At 40.7% G+C, this 19,433-nt stretch overlaps 1 protein-coding gene across 12 annotated transcripts in view; it reads left to right on the forward strand.

Moving 5' to 3' along the window:
* Celf2 (CUGBP Elav-like family member 2) overlaps positions 1-19,433 on the forward strand; it is a 507,177-nt gene that overhangs the window by 430,125 nt on the left and 57,619 nt on the right. For all 12 annotated transcript variants that reach the window (XM_047520132.1, XM_047520129.1, XM_047520126.1 and 9 more), the window contains 3 exons: positions 7,748-7,827; positions 11,851-12,009; positions 15,021-15,084. In XM_047520132.1, the coding sequence (XP_047376088.1) occupies positions 7,748-7,827; positions 11,851-12,009; positions 15,021-15,084 (303 nt within the window). The remainder of the gene's footprint in view (positions 1-7,747; positions 7,828-11,850; positions 12,010-15,020; positions 15,085-19,433) is intronic.

Raw genomic sequence — 19,433 nt, forward strand, 5'->3', positions numbered from 1 at the left:
TGACATGAGTGTTAACAGTTGTCCCTGGCTGTACTTTTCAGACTCCATCTGAGGTGAAAGTGTCTATGCAAAACATTTTCAGTTTTTGTTTTTGTTTTTTAAAAGAAATCCACATTTTTGCAACATGGGGAGGTTTTCCTTCTCTTGTTAGTACAGTTACCAGTACAGTTTCCATTGGGCTAATTAGGAACTTTGTTCATCTTCAAGTTCTGGTTCTGGGCCATCAGTAGCACCCAAGTCACATGCAGAAAGAAAATGTCAGGCTGCAAGTATCAAGGTGCTAATGTTCCCCTGTCTCACTAGTTTCACCTAATTCTAGCACCATGTGAGGAAGAACATTTGGGAGATTTTTTTCCTTTTTTTTTTTTCTTTTTTTTTTTTTCTTTTTTTTAAGACATGATATTTCATGATGTCAACTGCTAGAATTGAGAATTGAAGGCCCAGAGAACAAAAGTTCCACCTACATCCACCTCCAGAGCCCCAAAATGGAGATAGTCTAGAGGAAAACTAGGAGGAGGTAGAGCAGAGCCCAGATATGAATTCCAGAATTTTCTTGCGAAGGTGCCTTAAAGGGGGGATTAAGAAGGGCAGCAAGGAAATCACAGTTTATGCATTCTCTGACAATTCTGAAATGCTTGTTATTTAACCCTTGCTTCCAAGAAGCCATTCTCTAAAAGCTGAACAGGATACTGAGTGGGATCCCTAAAGGGCAGATCCAGTACCTGCGGCTCATCTGTTGCCTGTGCTGCTGCCGCTGTCAAGCAGACTCATCCATCGTTGTGATGGACACAGGACCCCAGGAGTGCCATCCTGGCCAATCCAACTGTGTGAACTCTATCACACCTGGCCAGCTGATTGTCCTGCCCTCAATCTGTGCATGTAAATAAGCCCGTCCATCCACTCAGGCAGGCAGAATACCATGGGGCTGGGCGTGGTGGCACATGCCTGTAATCCCAGCTACTCAGGAGGCTGAGGCAGGAGGATCACAAGTTCAAAGTCAGCCTCAGCAACTTAACGAGGCACTTAGCAACTCAGCGAGACTCTTATCTCCAAACAAAATATTTTTTTAAAGGGCGGGGGATGTGGCTCAAGGTTAAGTACCCCTGGGTTCAATCCCCAGTACCAAAAAAAAAAAAAAAAAAACAACCAACGTGCAAAGAGGCAGTGTAGCCAAGTGAGGAAGGAAGGATGTAGAGGATGTAAGAAAGACATGGTAACATCTTTGTGACCCCCTGTCTGCTGCTGGTTCAGTTAGACTCCCTATTCCCTAATGCTGTTATCCTCAGTCTCGCATTAGCGTTATGCATTTTTCGTTCCCCAATGTATACAGCATGGAGAAAGGACAGAAAGTAATCACAGTGAGATTTATGGCAGCTTAGCGCTCACTGACCCCAAGTTCCAGTCCCAGAACTTCCACTGACTCCACACGTGACCTTAGTGGATTCCTTTTCCTGGCTGTAGTCCTCTGTTTCCCTCGTGTAAACGACAGCAGGAAAATATCTGCCCTGCTCCTCTCGTAGAGAATGGTTGCTTTCCAGGGTGGTGACCTTCTGTCTAGACTTCACACCCACTTGGGTTCATAGAGAGCTGGAAGCTGGCCCATTTAACTTGACTCTAGTCTCACTGTCCCCATCTGTCCAGTGGGGACAGGAACGAATAGCCCTGCTGCCCCAACAGCCTTGAAGCGCTCCCAGAGCATGCATTAGTCCTTTCTGCAGGTGAGATTTTAAAGCAGCCACAACTTTCATGGGAAAGAGCAGGACACACATATCTGAAAGGAAAACTTAGCTAATTTGATGTGCTTTTGGGTTGATTAACCAGCACTGGGCACCAGAAGCATCCTGTTTCTGAAACAAGTTGTGGGAGCCCTCTCAACATTTTAGGCAAATGCTGGCTCAATGTAAAGAGGAAAGTCCCCCTCCCCCCTCTTATTTTAATAGAAAAATAATTTCTGGTGAACTGATGAGAATTCCCTAATGGAAAAAAGAAAATACTCATTTATAACCATTTGTTCTGAAATACAAAGACAGACAGTGGTATTTTTTTCAATTAGCAGGACCCAGGGACTCTTGGTTATAGGGGCCTGCTCCTGAATCAGTGTATTTGTTAAAAGAACAATTCTCTTTCATGCTATTATTTTGCTTTCATTAAAGAATTTCAGTTTTCAATCAAATATTAATAAGTGCCTCCCATGAACAGTGTCGCAGATGAAGGGTGCTCAGCGTTTCTTTTTCCCAATGTCTTGCTGGCTCAGCTGTTTAGAAAATAAACCAAAATTAAGTGAAACAAGCTTGGCTACACTGAAAGGTACCTCCTGATATAAAACCAGGTTATAAACTATGCGGTAAGAAGGTTTTTAAATCACAATATTTGCTTATGAGGGTCAGGTGCAGCTAGGTGGTTGCTCTTCTTTTTCTGCTTTTGCACAGTTCAGCTGGTAGGAATGGAAACACAGGGAGCAGTTAGTCTTACTGGCTCCCCCATGGGGTCCAGTGCCATTTCTTCTCGGCCACATCAGTAGCTTCCGTTCCTCCCTAGTACACGTTACGCTGAGATTTTGCAGGCTTGTTGACTGGTTACCCTCGCTGCATATGGATGATCAGTACCCACAGTACCTGTCACACCCTGCTGTACCTTAAGTTAGAGTCACTGTCTTTTTTTGGAAGAATAATTATCATCTGCACATTGGCCAGAAAGATTATTTTTAAGGTCCCATTGCTGCTCACCAGCACCAGCACCAGCCCCAGCCCACCTTCCAGGGCAGACGATGGTGGTGACTTGGTTCTTAAAACACTGAGCACCTGCCAAGCACAGGAAGCTCCTCTGCGATGTGAGGACGCCACCTCACTTTAGGCAGCCTACCCACATCCAAGTACACATCTCCCATTCTGGGGCAGTAACCCCTTCTCTCTGCCCCGTCTTCTGTTCCTTCTGTTTTGGAAAACATGGTTTGTGGTGCTTTCAGGAAGCTTCATGACACTCAGACTCCTGTCCCATGGCAGTGCAGCCTCTCCAGGCCTGCTTCCGGAACCTTCACTGCAGACACCAGCAGGAAACCAGGCCCACCCAGGGCAATCCAAATGAGATGCTTGCTCGCAAAAGCAAAACTCTGTTGTTAAACAAATGTATTCATCTGACATTGTCAGCTTAGCGTGTTGATTTCCTGACGCATCCATGTTCTCACTTACCCATAATTCTACAGTCAGAACGGACTGTTAGGTACATCCTACAAGGCTTTCTGGACTGCAGCAATTGAAATTATCTGTAATGTGGAGACAGAGTGAAGAAATTTATTTCATTTTTCATTCCTACAAACCGTAGTCAAATCTTCACTACCATTTAAGGTAACTTTCTGCTTGTTTAAGAATATTCCAGCTGTGTTTATGGTGTTCCAACATTCTCCTGCCAAAATCCTTGACAAATGAATTGGCAATATTTGTGGGGATGTTGGAGAGCACAGACTGGATTTAGCCATTAAATCCTCATTTGTTTTTGTTGTATCTGATCAAGATGTTAGGACAGGGCTTTTGACCGCCCAAATGTCTACATGGAGAAAACTTGGTTTTGATTATGTTAGCCCTATCCACACAATCCCTAAACATTCAGATATGTGGAAACTTTTTATCACATGCCCCCTGGTGTATTGACTGCATTTTACCCTCTTGTTCTAAATACAGTCTTCCATACTCATCTCAGTGACGAGATCTTGCCAGCTATCAAGTAGGTCGTAGTCTGTAACCAGCCTCAGGTACCATAATGAATGACATCTCTGTGCCAGTGTTAATAAGCTAACCCAACACTGGGGCTGGTACAGTAGAGGACTAATTTTTATGTCCCTCTATTAAGCTGGTACCTTGTGTTCAATCAATCCTGCCACTGCTAAAAAGATACAGCAAGGAAAGTCACCTGCTTTAATGCCTTTGTTCAACTGACTGGGAATTTATAAACAAGTTTCCATAGGTTAAAATCTCTTCCCTGCTGCACAAGTTACTTTAAATTATGCTTCTTTCAGTTGAAATATAACAGGCTGCCACACCTCTTTCAAAGAAGTAGCAGAAAAACAAGAAGTGCTCATGCTTTTCAAAGTACTTGAACTTTTTTCTTTTTTTTTTTTCCTTTTTTTTTTTTTCAGTGTGGAGCAAGAATTCATAGTTCTGTAAAATTCTTTTACAGCTGAAAGAAATGGTAGAACACCTGAGTTAAGATACCCTTTCAATTGAAATGACAAGTGTAATAGATGTGTTCCAGAATCTTCTCTGTGACAGAGCTACGTGCTTTCCTTAGACCCTGTCTGTAGGAGGAAATTACTTTGTGAAACCTTTCCCCAGTCAATCATCCATCTGTTTTAGCAGTGAGAAGGCAACCTCACCGAAATAAGATGAATTCAACACCTTTCATTCCTATTAGTAATCTCTGACATTGTCAAAGTGGAGACAATAAATAATTGCAAGGTAAATTAACAGGTTGGCCACATTTATAGGTAGATTTTATTTTTGTTTTTGCTATTGTGTATTTGAAGATTCTAATACAGTAATTGCATATTCACACAAATTCATACCTAGACCAAAAAGAAAGAAAGAAATGCAGCTTTATTATTTTGAACTTGTATCTTTTTTCCCCCAATCTGATTTCTCCAGCATTTTAGTCAGATGTCAGAGGACTGATGGCTGAGATAGTACATTCAACAGCCCAGAACAGCTAAGGGCCAACACTTACAGGATCAGAGTTGTGTCCTGTCAAGACCCAGAGACCTCCACTGAACCCAGAAGCTCATTTTTAGTAGAAGAGGAGACTGATTTTGACTTCCTTCTTTCTGATGGAAAAACTATCCAGTTAGCTTGTGAGAAAAAACCAGCAGCCAGTTATAATGGTAGAAGCTCATGTTAGTAAAAAGCCACAGAATGGAGGCCTAATCCTAAAGGCCACTGTGTTTTCAGTGGTGTTGGAAGGGAAATTAAAATCTATCCATAGGACTCCCATGCTCTCCTGTTTTAGTGGAATTACAAAGGTTAACAAGCCATTCTTCCAAGAAACATTTGGTTCTGAAGTTGCCCTTCACCCAGTGTGGCGTAGTGAGTGCGTTTCAACATGTACTCCCACTTTATAAATGACACGGTAATTTTTTCTCTTAAGTAATTGAGCAGAGCACACAGTACAGAGGTTGACAGAAGCCCCTAAGGAGACAGCTCCTCTCACTGCACCACTGCCAATAGAATAAAAAGGTTAAAGAAGTCATCAGATTTGTCAGATCATTTTTTGGATGGGGTAAGGATTGTATAATGAGAAGCATCAGTCGAATTTTTAATTGCAGGTTTCATAGAGAAAAGGGCAATGGTTCAAGTTTATAGAGATTTAATTTTATTGTTCTATTGCTAATACTTTTCTTCTGAGACCTGCTAATTGCTTTATCTTTCTCACTAAGTTACTTACAAAAGTTCTGCTTGTATGAAATTGTGGTAAATGCATAAACTGTGCCTTATTGATTCTTGTTGACATTTTACATGTTTTTAATGCATTTTTAACCTCCAGTTGGAAACTGTCAGTTTGGCCCATGTGCCTGGATAATAAGAGCAAATGAAGTGAATGTCACTATCTTTTTGACTATTAAAAGTAGAATTAGCCCAGGCTTCGCGTGGTTTCAAATGTATCTCCCTTAGATGATTGGCTTTCCCCTCCATGTAGTCTCAAGGCAAGAAATAGAAAAATAGAAATCTCTTAGCATCATTTCCTCTATATAATGTCGGTGATGATCATAACATTTTTGAAGAGAGATTACTTTGAAACAGATGGTAAATTTGAGACTAATTTTAGACCTTCAGCATCAATATGGACGCCAGGAGAGGTACTGTCATCTGTCTCACACTCTGTTACCCACATCGTGTAGAAGCCTTAGAGAAGGCCACTAAATTGCCTTTATCGATGACAAAGGCTGCAGTCAGCCTAGGTACAAGCAGCATGTTTAAATAGTAAGCTTCATCAGTACTCTCCTGTCAAGAAAACTAGGAGACAGCTCGCATCCATGGCGAGTAGACTGCATTCCAGTTTCTTCAGGCCCTCTTAACCAGGAGGTGAATGCAAGATGAATTTCCCATGTACGGAGAGTTTTTGTGTATGAAAAATTACAGTATGATGCAAAAAAGGAAAAAAATGCATTGACTTATTTTCATGACTGGATGTCATTGTGCGTTGGGGGTAGTGGGCAGGCACTGCTTTCTCTTAATGCTGTTTGATTAAAAGGTGCTACTACAGTATTGACTTGATAATCTCACCAGGTACACACGCAGAGCAAAAGAAGAAAACATGTTTTATGGCTCACAAATTGATTTACATAAACCAAACAATCTGCTGGTTGTTTGAATGTAGAACGTTCTATTTTGCTTATTGGCCACAGGGGCAACAATCTCATATTGTTGATGCCAGAATTCTGCTTTCATGCATTCACTCTGAAATGACAATAGACTTCAGCCTCTCAGTGTTTAGATCTGCTTCATTTGGAAATCTTTTAAGTAGTAATAATAATAATGTTTTGAGGAAATTGAGTGGAACACTAAATTATTCTCTGATACCTAAGTTCAAACTGTGCAAGGCTAAAGAAGCTGAAAATCAATGCACTTTTAAAGTCATTAGAGATCATAAGTGAAATAAGTCTGTATTGCTTTAGCTAAGCTTTTAGTGTGCTGTGGTATTATTATAAAATCAGCCTGAATCTGCATTAATTTCACAGTCTTTTTCTCTAAGAAGCCCAAGGGTGTATGATGAATAAAATGTAAATTTCAGAAGGCAGTGTTTTTATTAGTGCAAAGGGCAATGAGCCATGTAGTTGGAGCAGTGACCTGCATGGTGGCCAACGTCACTACAAGAAGCTAGAACTGGCACCATAGATTCCAGTTATTTAACAGCACAAGAAAAAAATAAACATGGGAAGCTTTGCAGGTCTCACAGTAGACCTTCAGAGAAATGTGCATTGTCTTGTGTATGTTAGACTGTAGATGAAATCTCTCAGATTTCAGAAAGTCACAACTTTGAAAAGTCATGAAGGTTTTATACAAACAAATCCAATGCAAGTTTTAAAATTTGACTTTGTATGCACTATTGAATATTCTCAGAGTAATAGAGCATTGGTTTTTGTTAATAATAAGTCATCTGTAATGGATTTGGCATATTCATCTACATTTGAATAGCATCAACTTATATTTTTATGTATCCATTTTTTTAACTGCCCAGAAGAAATTAGATATATTTATTTGCTAACATTTAGAACTCTTGAAATTTGCTAGTTTGCCCTTACTGTGAGCATTTTCTTATTTACTTCTTGAAAATTAACAACAAAATTTGAAATACAAAGCCCTGATACGTGGATGCCCTTAGTGTCGAGATTATTAGCCTAGGAGAAAATGGAAAATAGCAACTTTTTATTTTGGCCAATGCAAAATAGGTCTTGCTAATTTCAGACCCTGTGGCTAAAAGAAAAAAAAAAAAAAAGTACTCAACTTCCTCCCCTAGTTGCCATTTAAAAAATAAACTACTAAATAAATCTTTCTGCTTTGGTCAGATTAGCAAGTCAGCACTGAGAATAAAAAGCAAAATAAGATAAAGCCAAAGCGAGAAGTTGTTTATTTTCATGTACTACTGAGAACAGTGTCGTCTTGTGGCAGTTCTCGTAGACTGTGTTGGTTTAACAAGCGTCCAACCCTTTTGTCTTGTTGTTTTTTGTCTTTCCTGCTCCCTGTCCCCTTGTTTCCCACAGGCTGTGCGTTTGTCACATTTTCTACAAGGGCAATGGCACAGAATGCAATCAAAGCCATGCATCAGTCTCAGACCATGGAGGTACTGTATCATCTGCCCTTTCTTTGTTTTCTTTGTGCAAATGATGGGGAATGGTAAAGCAATTCTCTCCTGTGTGGATTGTTCACATGACAATCACAGATTTAAACTTTCACCATCTCGCTTTTTATCCATTCATATTCATCCTGCCTCTCTTCTCCCTCCCTCCCTCTCTTTCCCTCTCCACCCCTCTCTCCTCTCTGCTCTCTCTTCCTCCTCTCTCCGCATTTTCCCCATAATGACTTGAAATGCATTTAGTAAAAACCTTCCACTTTCTCTACAGTTATCTTTTGAGCCTTGTTTGGAGCAGCCCAGGTCCTGCGATGTAGTCACCAGGCACTTTAAGCAAAGTGTCCTTCTGGGCCTAAAAGATCAGATGCATCCCTTCCCCAGGGTTGGTGTGGGTGAAAGGGCTACAGCCCCCGTCCACATTGTTGCTCGCCCTGTACTAAGTCAAAAGGTTCTCTTTTCAGTGCAGGGTCAGCTTACCTTTAATTTAGTCAGATAAAATTGTGGTTTTGCATGTTAAGAATGGTGGAGAAAGTTAATACTTCTCCCACTTGACAGCGTAATGCTAATTTTTGAGAGTCCCCAGAAAAATTAGATTTGTCTCCTTACTTAAAGATGAGCGATAGTAAAGAAACCTTTGAGAAGGCTCAAATGTGATCTCCTAATGAGATAAGAGTGACTTTAGGGAAAGATAAACACACTGGTGTGGATGTACACCTAATGTATTTTAGTCTGTGATTTGGGTCATGGCCTTTCTAAATTTTGCACAAAAGCATTCCAAGAGTGATATGCCGTTACTTATTCTGTACTGTCTGATAGAATCATTTGGGAGTGCATGTTCTGCTGTGTTCTGTACACTGTATCTTTGTGTGTGGGTGATCTCTGGAGGTGGTGGCCTTGTGGTATTATCTGAAGCTATGTTTTTCATTTTTTGAAAAAAAAAGATATTTTCAATTTTATTTAATGTGCAAAAAAATATTAAATTGTTTGAGCTGCTTTTGTGCTCCCATTTTGTTGGGGCTTTATTTTTTTTGTTTGTTTGTTTTTGTTTGTTTTTTGCAATGCTGCACCTCCCAAAGCATGCTGGGAGCTAAGTGATCATTATGCGTCTTGTTTTGTGGGCAACTTTTTTTGTAGTGAATCAACAAGCGGGTGGCAAGGGGGAAGGAGTGTGCATGGCATTGTCATTAAGTGTTGACTGTACTTTTCTGAGTTGTGATATCAGCATTGCAAAACCTACTGTCTTTTGAACATTCATTTTGACTTTGATATTCCTAACATCCTATATAATCGATGTGTTTTCCTTTCAGTGCAATGCATTTTTAAGACACTCCCTCCCCCCACCTGAAGGCAAGCTCAGGTGAAAATCGGCCACAATAGGAAATGATTAGCAGGATTTGAAATATCTAGGAATCCAGTCTTGTACAACATTGCAGTCACATATGTGATAATGTTTTGGTTCCCTCTTTTCTCGTAGGCTGCTCCATTATTGTGGATTTCCAGCTATTTTTCGACTTGGAGATTAAAGTGAAAGTGCTGTTAGGGGAGAAAAAAAAAAAAATTCCCTGAATTGATCTTTCATACATGTGTTTCATTCTTAATTATTTTTGTTTCCTGTAATTTAGGGATTTACACCCAATTTAGTTAATTTTTTAACCTAAGTCCTTCCAACTCTGTTAGAAACATTGCCGCCCATCCCTTCACTCAAGAGTCCCCGAATGATAATACAGAGAATACTGATGGGGTTTGGGTCTGCCATGTTCCTCCAGGAGATCATAAGCCAGCACTGGGCACGAACCAGAACCGAGGAGCACAATGCTTGCATACTGGAAAGATCCGTCAGAGGGGCTGGGGCATATTTATTCTTAAGAAATCCTTTATCATTCATAGCTCTATTGTTTTTAAAATTGGACATCAATATTTTAAAAAGCCCCCAGACACTTTAGTTTTTTTAAAATTGACATTTAAGTAGAAGTTTATGTGCTATACAGTTACGTTATAAAGATACAACCAAAGTTGATTGTTTGGCTATTTAACTAATTACATTATTTTCAGGACTCTGGCATACATCTTTAACCAAGATGTATTATTCAGTTTAAAAATGATGTGAATATTAAAAGAATAAAGTCTTTTAAACACTTTCATATTGTACTTCTATCTCTCCACCTCCCTGAACTCTATCACCCCTGTTTTCTCTTTCATGATTTAAATGAGCCATTTTAAAAGCCATAATCATTGGTCTAATTTCCTGCAGTTATATCACTTTTTTAGTGTTTTAAGGAAGAAAAGAAAACAATAAATGTACCATCAGGAGGAGATACTGTCATTTGTTAGGGACACATCTGATACAACAGTAATACCTCTTTTTCCATACAAAATCTTCTCTAATTTCCGTTTTCAGAATATTTTGCTCTCTGTAAAGTGACGAAGTGCTGGGGAGGTGGCTCAGTGGTTGAGGCCTGCCTGGCCTGTGGGAGACCCTGGGTTCCATCCCCAGCACCAGAAATGAATAAATAAAATGACCAAATGCTGAAATACGGAGCCGATTTAAAAAATCAAGTACAATTTTTTTAATGATGGAAATGTTATTTTTTTAAGCAATTTTCTGACATTTAACGTTCTGTACCATGACTCTGCCTACCAGAGCTGAAGACTTCTAAGCTGGAAGTTGACTGAAACGCTCATCTCACTTGTCTCACTTTTTCCCTCCAATAACAGACACGATGGCCTCATGTATTGGCAGCTACATCCCCAATAACTATCCAAGGTGATGGGGCAGAGGGGATGCAAGCCTGTTTTCTAGAAGAAAGAAAAATAACCCAAAGGGAAGGGAAAGCTTATTTAAACAGAATATCACATTTCTAAGAGGAGAGAAGAGGGGTCTATCATCATGCTGAGTTTCAATAAAAGTTTTCATTTAATCCCTTGAGTGGAATTACTTCTTTTTACCTCAGCAAAATGTAACAGCTTGAACAGTGATGGAGTGTGCAGACAGGCCGCACCGAGAGAGAGAAGTAGCTGGGAGGTAGGAGGCACATTTCTGCTGCAGTTTTAACAAGTGGCAGCAGCTTCAAAGGTGCTTTGGAAAGGAGCACCGTGCTTGAGGTACTAGGCTGTTACTCCTCCAAAGAACGTGTCTGCCTCAGAAACGCCCCATCCTCGAGTAGGGTCTTTGGCCATTTCTCTACCCCCACTCTCTACTTTTTCAAGGACATTAAAACTGAAAAAGCTGCTAAAAAATGTGAGCTTCTTCAGGGAAAGAAGCCACCCAGAATCCTCCTCCTGCCATTTAAGATCTCTCTCCTTTGACTAGAATGTGCTTCTGGTTCTTTTGATTTGCTCTGGAGATTTTGGATAGAGTAGATATGACATGGGAGGAAAAAGAGAGACCTTTCTGAAAACATAGGAACAGTTATTTTGGTCAGTGCCTATACTTTCTTAATATCTCCTTCCTTTATCCATGTTCCTAAAATGAAACCCACTTCTCTGTTATTGTTGGATTAATGCTATTCCCACATATCGAGTGTTCAAACATGTGAAACTAAAAATTGGAAGGAGTTTAAAAAAAAAAAAAAAAAAGAATGAGAGACATTTTTATTCCCATGTTACCCCCTTGTCCTTTGCTCATGTGGTGATGGGCAGACACATAGAGGCAAGGCTGTCTTTAAGACAGCCAGCCATGAGGTTTAGTTAAAGATCAGGTCTTTTGTTTCAGAGGAGGTCCTGGAAGGTTGAAGGAAGATGCAGGAGAGGAGGAGAGGCAGTGTAAGTATCAGAGCAGGAAAGCAGGATGACTTCACCAATCAGATCCCCCAAAGAAAGCCAGGACAGGATCTGGAGTGTTCTGTTGATAGAACTGTTCAGAGAAGAAGAAGGAATATCAAACCATATTAAACCATCCCAGACCATTCCATGTGCTCTAAGTTAAGGGAGATAGACCCAGTGCTGACTGAGTACCATGAGAGGATGCGACCCGGCTGTAACTTCCTCTTCACTTTCCAATGTGTCTGACCACAGGGCTGCTCTTCACCGATCGTGGTGAAGTTTGCTGATACTCAGAAGGACAAAGAGCAAAGGCGTCTCCAACAGCAACTGGCACAGCAGATGCAGCAGCTCAACACTGCCACCTGGGGGAACCTGACAGGGCTGGGCGGACTTACCCCACAGTACCTGGCGGTAAGTACTGAACAGGGTCACTTCCCATGTGGTCCCCACCCAGAAGAATACTCCCTGCAATTCACGAAACCTTGGCCCCTGGGTATGTTCAAGAATTCATTTTCCATACATTTTGAGTCTTGAGAATTGTTGAAACCACCACGTATGCAGAGTATCTTCCCAAGTTAAATTTGTTAGCATAAGCACGTGACCAGTTGAGTCCTTGCCCAACATAGGCTGGGCAAAGTCCCCCGGGCTAGATTTCTACCCAGTATGTCAAGGCATCCTAAAACCAAGAAGACACAGCAGGCTTGAGGGCCTGTGAGCTAAGAATGCTGACACCTCACTAGCTGGCTGGTGGGTACCTACCCCGTTAGGACCTCTGCTGAGATCTCCTGGGGCTTTGATCTGCAGTTCCAAGCCTTCCCGTCGTCGGAACCTTGAGGACGTCAAATGTTTCCTACTTCCTCCACGTGAAAGCAGAGAAAACAAGGCCCATTGCAGACCGCACAGACCTAATTCTCTTGGCCATACCTGAGTGTCCCTGCTTTCTAACTTTCACTTTCTTGTGTTTCCTGTTACCATTTCACTTAGTCATTGTCTCCTGAAATACAGTGGCCAGAATTTAAGCTACTTCCCCTAGTAAGAGCTAAATGGGACAGAGTAGTGACCCCTAGTATGAATTTAAAACATCTTCCTGTAGCCTGAGAATGGCATTTGTAGTAACCATGTCCAATGTGGGCTGGAAGGCATTGAATACGCCTAAATTATACTTTTACTCCAGATGCTAAACTGTGCTTCTCTCTCCATTTTTCTACCTTGAAGCCTAAATGTTGGACTTCACATTTATTAATATAATTTCATATTGTGAGTCTGGACCTTTTATTCCAGCCTCAGAGAAAGAACGCGAACATACAAGTACATACACACGATGTGTCCTAATTCTGTCATCTTACATTTTAACTATCCCTCTCAGGATTGGATCATCCATTAGCTTTACTTTGTAGCAGGAGCTGCACTGTTTAAGACAGTCCCCCCCCCCCCGTTAACTTGAAAAGGGAGAGTGTCCTATTTGTTTTAGAGATAAGGGAGGCTCCGAATCCACCCCCAGTGCCCAGAGGGGTCTTCTGTGGAACAGCTGTTGGTTAATGGATGAGACACATGTTCTTCCTGTCTTCATCTGGGATGTTAACAAAAGCATTGACTAAGTTTACCATCACCTTCTGGCCATTTCTCCATCTTATCCTTGAAGATACTGTGAGAGATGTTGTCAGACATCTTGCTAAAATCTACGTATGCTCTACTTAACAATTTATATTTTCACAAACTTGTGCTGTTGAAATGTTCACAGTCCATCAGTTTCATTGTATGTACCAGAACTCGTGTCCAAGATTGATGGCTTGCCTACCTTTTCATAGTGTGTGAACATCCAGCTTCCTGCTCCACCATTTCTGAGAACCAAGAGGTGAGGCAAGTGCCCACCCCCAGGATTCCCATGTGTCTCCTGCACTCCACAGCTCACAGAAATCGCTCATACGTGTTTCTGTGATCACATCTGCAACTTATTTGCATATCTGAGAAAGAATTCGTTTCAGCATCATTTATTAAGATGTACTGTATAAACTTGTAGTATGCTTTCTCTCATGATAGTCACAGATTCTTTCTTATCCATATCCCCTTCACTTGAATGTCCTGTCCTCTAAAAGGCTTGGCCTTTAAGGCATCTCCTACCTCCATGGGGAGCCCTAATTCTGACCCTAGCTCACCAAAGATTGCTTATCTGTGGAAATCATCCTTGGTGATGGTTTCATGACACTCCAGGTATTTCCACTTACTTCAACAGATGTTATTAATTCCTGAAAGCTAATACCTTCAAAGCTAATTTAATTTTACAACTTTAATTTTTTTTAAACATGTAATGTTTAAAAACACCCAGCTTGGTGTTTTTACATCACTTGATACAGGGTCAGTTTTGAGTCTCACCCGACCATAGAATTTTTCTTATTAAACTGAAGAAACCTTTACATCCCCATAGGAACATCTGTGTTCTACATTATGTTTCACACAGCTCCAAGTAAGTTCTGAAAGCTGTTTCTAATTCACCTTGGAATTCATCTTGTTCCTCCTAAGCACATAGTGCCATAACCATATCCTAGTGGTGATTTGGTAAATCTTCATCTGTTGGTATGCATGTACGTTGGAACATGGGAGGTAACTATGTTCCCCCTCTTAGTGTAGCTCCTAAACTAACCTACAGCTCAACCAAGTTGGACCTGAACAGGAGCCTCACCTTAACCTGTGACATCCACTGATTCTGCATGGCAGGAAAAATGTGTTTTTTCAAAAGCTCCAGGGGAAAACCACAGACTTTTTCACAGGCATATTAAAGTCTTTTTAAAAATATTCTGGTATATGATGCATAGCTTCAATGTACATAGAGCCAGCTAATTCCAGGTTGTGACAAATAATGTTTTCTCTGCCAGTGAAGGCCATCTGAAAAACAGCTGACCATTTTCTGAGCCATACGGCTATGGCTGTAAGTGCAAGACTGTGACATATACTGTGTCTATAGTTCTCATGATGAGCTTCATGCTGACCTAAGTGTTGGTAAATCCATGTGCTTCTGATGAGGGATAAAGAAACCTGAACTGAGAAGAAAAGTAAAAGAAGAAGAAATGGACCTTGATTGACAGAGATGAGTTATGGTAACTACCAGGCTACAGAGAGATATAATTAGTCACGCTGTGTTGGTTTCAATGGATTTAACACCTGGTTGTTAAAAAGAGTAAATTGATTAATTGTTTTAAGGCAGCAGCGTTAGTGAGTTTCCCCAAGTGTCTGGGTTTCTTAATAGAGATTAGACATTAATATGGATTTACAGTCCCAGCTCTGGGGACCTTGAGTCCTACAACAGGCGGTGGCAACCGACCACATAAATGTAAAGGAAGCTGAGTTTGTGGCAGTTGAATGAGGAAGTCACTTTGTTCTCATCTCTGCAGTGTCTGACTTGACACATGTGTGTTCATTTGCAGCTTCTGCAGCAGGCCACCTCTTCCAGCAACCTGGGTGCATTCAGTGGCATTCAGCAAATGGCTGGTAAGTCCCGAAGCCCGCCTTTCCTTTTGATGGTGCAGTTGTCTGGATGCTGGGTTGGTTCAGAGGGGCAGAGAACAGAAGCAGGGGAAAAGAACAAAGAGTAATTACCAGACCTATTAGCTTTCTTAGGTGTTTCGATTGAAACCAGCTGCTCTTAAGTAGTTCTGCATTTCCCACCCACCCTTCAGTGCGTTAACAGTTAACCAGGTGAGGGGGCTGAGCATTCCTCCATAGTATGCTATATAGTCATTTGTGGCTTCTTTTTTTTTTTTTAATGGGATTGATTACTGGAGAATTTCCAGCAAATTTCTATATCCAGTGCAGCCAAAATGATTGACATACCTCTAAAATTTTAATAATAGGCAGTCAATAAAAATGTTCTGACCTCCATAATAAAAGCCAAGATTGCAGGCCTATATTTGATACAGTTTGTAGTCCCTTGATAATGACAGACAATTAACAGGGGTTTTTTTTGTTTTTGTTTTTGTTTTGTTTTGTTTTGTTTTTTTTACTTTAGTACCCCAGTTGACAGAATTGTGCATCATAAGCTTTTATGTAAAAGTATAATCTTTGTTCTCAAGAAAATCAAAGTGTGGCTGCATTTGAAAGGCAGCTCATTGAAGGATTCCTTTTCATAATGAGCTGTGCCAGTAGTTGCTGAGGCGCAGTGATTAGTGAAAGGTCACTCCTACTGTGCCACTGTCCATGCTGATACCCTACCTTTACATGGGGCCAAAGCAGGCAGCGTGTGCAAGAAATCAGAACACAGGTGCCCATTAACCTGCTGGGAGGAACCATCAGGAAGCTTTTTGCTTGTTTGATTCCAAAAGTGTGGGGGATTGGGGGGGAGACAAATGAAAGAACAGGTTTTTGGCATACTAGAGTGAAGCACAGTTTGCTTTTACCAAAGACACCCTGAATCAATGAGATGAAATCTAAGAGTACAGAATAAAAGCCAGATTTCTTTACCTGTCACCGTGAAAACTCCTTTTTCTCACATTTATTTTTTTTTTTCTTTCAAATGCATATCCTTGGGTGTTTTGTTTTTTTTTTTTTTTTTCCTTCTTCTTCTTCTTTCTTGTTTTCACTTTGAAACTGGAAAGACGTTCTCTGTGCCTTCTCCCCGTGTTTGTTCAGTGACCTTCAGCTCAGCCATGATGGTGGTCCACAGGCTAATGGTAACTCATTGTCTCGTGGTATACATTGGCCTACAACAAAAACGCTGCTGAATGATTTCTCAGGCTTCAAATCTGTTGGTATCGCCTATTTAGTCTGCTATCATACAGCTTTGGGTTATTAGGGGAAAAAGTATGTTGAAAAACAGTTAAATCAGTGCTGTGTATTTACAAATAGCTTGGGAAGCTTATCTTGGAGCTAAGAATCACATGGGACAATTATTTTAATTCTATGAAGAAAGCTGGAGAGACATTGGCACATTTTTCAGGATGTTTTCTGTTTTAAAAGAAAAGAACATGGGCACACCCTAAAATAAATGCTAAGATCTGTCACGTTTTCTGCGGATGGGAGGTTTGTTTCTCTTTACGTGCACCCTCCTAGATCCGAAATTAGGGGCTTCCTTAGAGGAAGCCTCAGACTCTCCCACTTCTGCAACTGAATTATGCAGAGAAGGTCACTTAGTTCTGAGGCTACTGCAGAGGGTGGCCTCCCTGGTAGACGGAGGGCCCTGGGCCCTGTCATTTGTCATTAGGATGTGTGCACCTCTGCTGTGCCAACCACAGGTCAGGACATTAGCATCTACATGCTCCATCCACGTGCTCATCCGAAAACTAGGGGAGTCTGGGAGTCACCTCAGAAGGTGCCATGGAGCAGATGGCTAATTTAAAAAGCTCTGGGCTTTCCAAAATACCCATTTCTTGAATCTTCAACTTGTTATATTCAGCATGCTAAGTCTGCACAGGCTGTGAAATCAAAGGCTGAACTGTCCATTTTCTCTCATCCTCTAGAATATTTAGAGTATTCAAAATTTAGGTGCCAAAACCCTTGTCTTTTCTTCAGCGATTTCTATAAAAATCACCCCTTGTTTAAATGGTAATCACATCTCATCTTCCTAAGGATGTGAAGCATTATGGTTTAGAGAACTTTCTTTTTTCCAATAAAGAAAAATGACCGCCGGGCACAGTGGCACAAGACTGTAATCCCAGTGGCTCGGGAGGCTGAGGCAGGAGGATCTTGAGTTCAAAGCCAGCCTCAGCAAAAGCAAGACACTAAGCAATTCAGTGAGACCCTGTCTCTAAATAAAATACAAAATAGGGCTGGGGAGGTGGCTCAGTGGCTGAGTGCCCCTGAGTTCAATCCCTGGCACCCCCCCAAAAAAAAAAAAGAAAGAAAGAAAGAAAGAAAAGAAATGAAAAATGGCCTCTATTACTCCTCTCTTGTCCCAAATGTAGGGCCTACTTTTGTCCTTGTCATTAACATACACCAGTATAAAAAGAGGCTGCGGTGGGTTGGTAATAGAGGTTACTTCCTAGAAGAAGCTTTGCCACTCCCCCAGGTGTGGGAGGGATGCCCTCTTTCCCATGCTTCTCTCTTCCTCCCTCATATCTGCATATGCTCCCTGTTCCTGGTGCTCCCAGCCACACCATGAGGTCCAGGAGGGCCTGGCCTGGTGGCTGATGAACTCAGCTCTTACTCCTCTGAGAGGTGCTCAAGGTGAGTTTTGAAAGGATGAATGAATAAATGTGTAAGTTGACAGATGTAAATTTGTATTTTGAATGCATTCCTAATAGAGCTTAAGGAGAATGCCCAGTCTTTGAATTAAGAAGTTTGGGGCTGTAGCTCAGCAGTAGAGCACTTGCCTTGCACATGCGAGGTACTGGGTTTGAGCCTCAGCACCACATAAAAGTAAATAAAGATACTGTGTCTACAACTAAAAAAAAAAAAAAATAGTAATAAAAAGTGTGGTTTTAGAAATATATAAACACCAACAACAACAAAACATAGCCGAGCACTGTGGCACACACTTATAATCCCAGCAGCTCGGGAAACAGGCAGGAGGATCGTGATGTTCAAAGCCAGCCTCAGCAAAAGTGAGGCACTAAGCAACTCAGGGAGACAATGTCTCTAAATAAAATACAAAATAAGGCTGGGGAAGTGGCTCAGTGGCCAATGTCCCTGAGTTCAATCCTCAGTACAAAAAAAAAAAAAAAAAAAAAAATTATATAAACTAAACTCAGTATCTTCACAGATAAGTTGTTGAGCATTTGGAGGTAATTTGTATACTATAAAATATGTTCTGGAGCACATTGTAGATAACAGGTACAGCAGAAGTCATAGGATAACAGTATCAAGGGAGCCAAAGAGGTCATTTATCCCAACCCCATCTGATATTAAAGTGTTTATTAAGTGACTGATGTTGTGACATAGTGAGAATGAATATGTACACAATTCATATGCAATTTTTATATATTAAAGTGGCATATTAAAAAACTCCACAAATAAAATTCAAGTACTCCAGCTTGGAACACTATCACCAAAGAGAGTGAAATATTTCGGAAACCAATAATATTTTGCTGTGAATAGCTCTCAACACATAATGGCCTGTCCTTCAGGAGATGGAGGTTTATAGTTAGAGTCTTAAAATCCCTCATTTATATGAGTAAAGCATTTTCTGCTTGAGGAGAAAATAAAATAAAGCCAAAAAAAGAAACAGAAAAAGAAATTTTAGACGACAAGTTACTAAGTAGTTGCATCAGTAAAATCTAATGAGACATCAGCTATACTTTTTTCCCCAAAAAATCTTAACCATTTTCCTTTCAAACTAAAAATAACTTTAAATGTGTTTTAGGATTTCTATAAAAGGGAATCTTTACTAAATACGGAATTTAGAAGCAGAAAATGGATTAGGATCAAATCTTTATCAGTGGAATTCTTTTATGTATACTTACTGTCCTCCCAAAGGTGATTGATTTTAGTTTCCCTCTTAAAACTTCTAATAAAAACTTGGCCATTTCTCACTCATCAGTGGTAATATTCATTCAGTGAACTTCTGAAGTCTGGGAAACTCGGGACCTGAGTTTGGACTAAGAATCTGGATTTTCCTTGAAGGAAAAAGGAATACAGGAAAAGTATCTTTTTGACCTTTAAATTTCGTTATAACAACTGTCACATCTAAGAAAATCATACTGATGGAAAAATAAGTTTACAGGTAACCGAGATCCTTGTGATCACTACACAGTTTATTCTCACACTGTGCCAAGGTCCAAACCACTGCTTCGTTACTAAATTACAACTGCAAACTTGGAAGTATCAAAAGGTTCAATAAGTTATGTGGGGGCTGGGGCTGGGGCTCAGTGGTAGAGCACTTGACTAGTGTGTGTGAGGCCCTGGGT

Source organism: Sciurus carolinensis, chromosome 12 (genome assembly GCF_902686445.1).
Source record: "Sciurus carolinensis chromosome 12, mSciCar1.2, whole genome shotgun sequence".
NCBI lineage: Eukaryota > Metazoa > Chordata > Mammalia > Rodentia > Sciuridae > Sciurus > Sciurus carolinensis.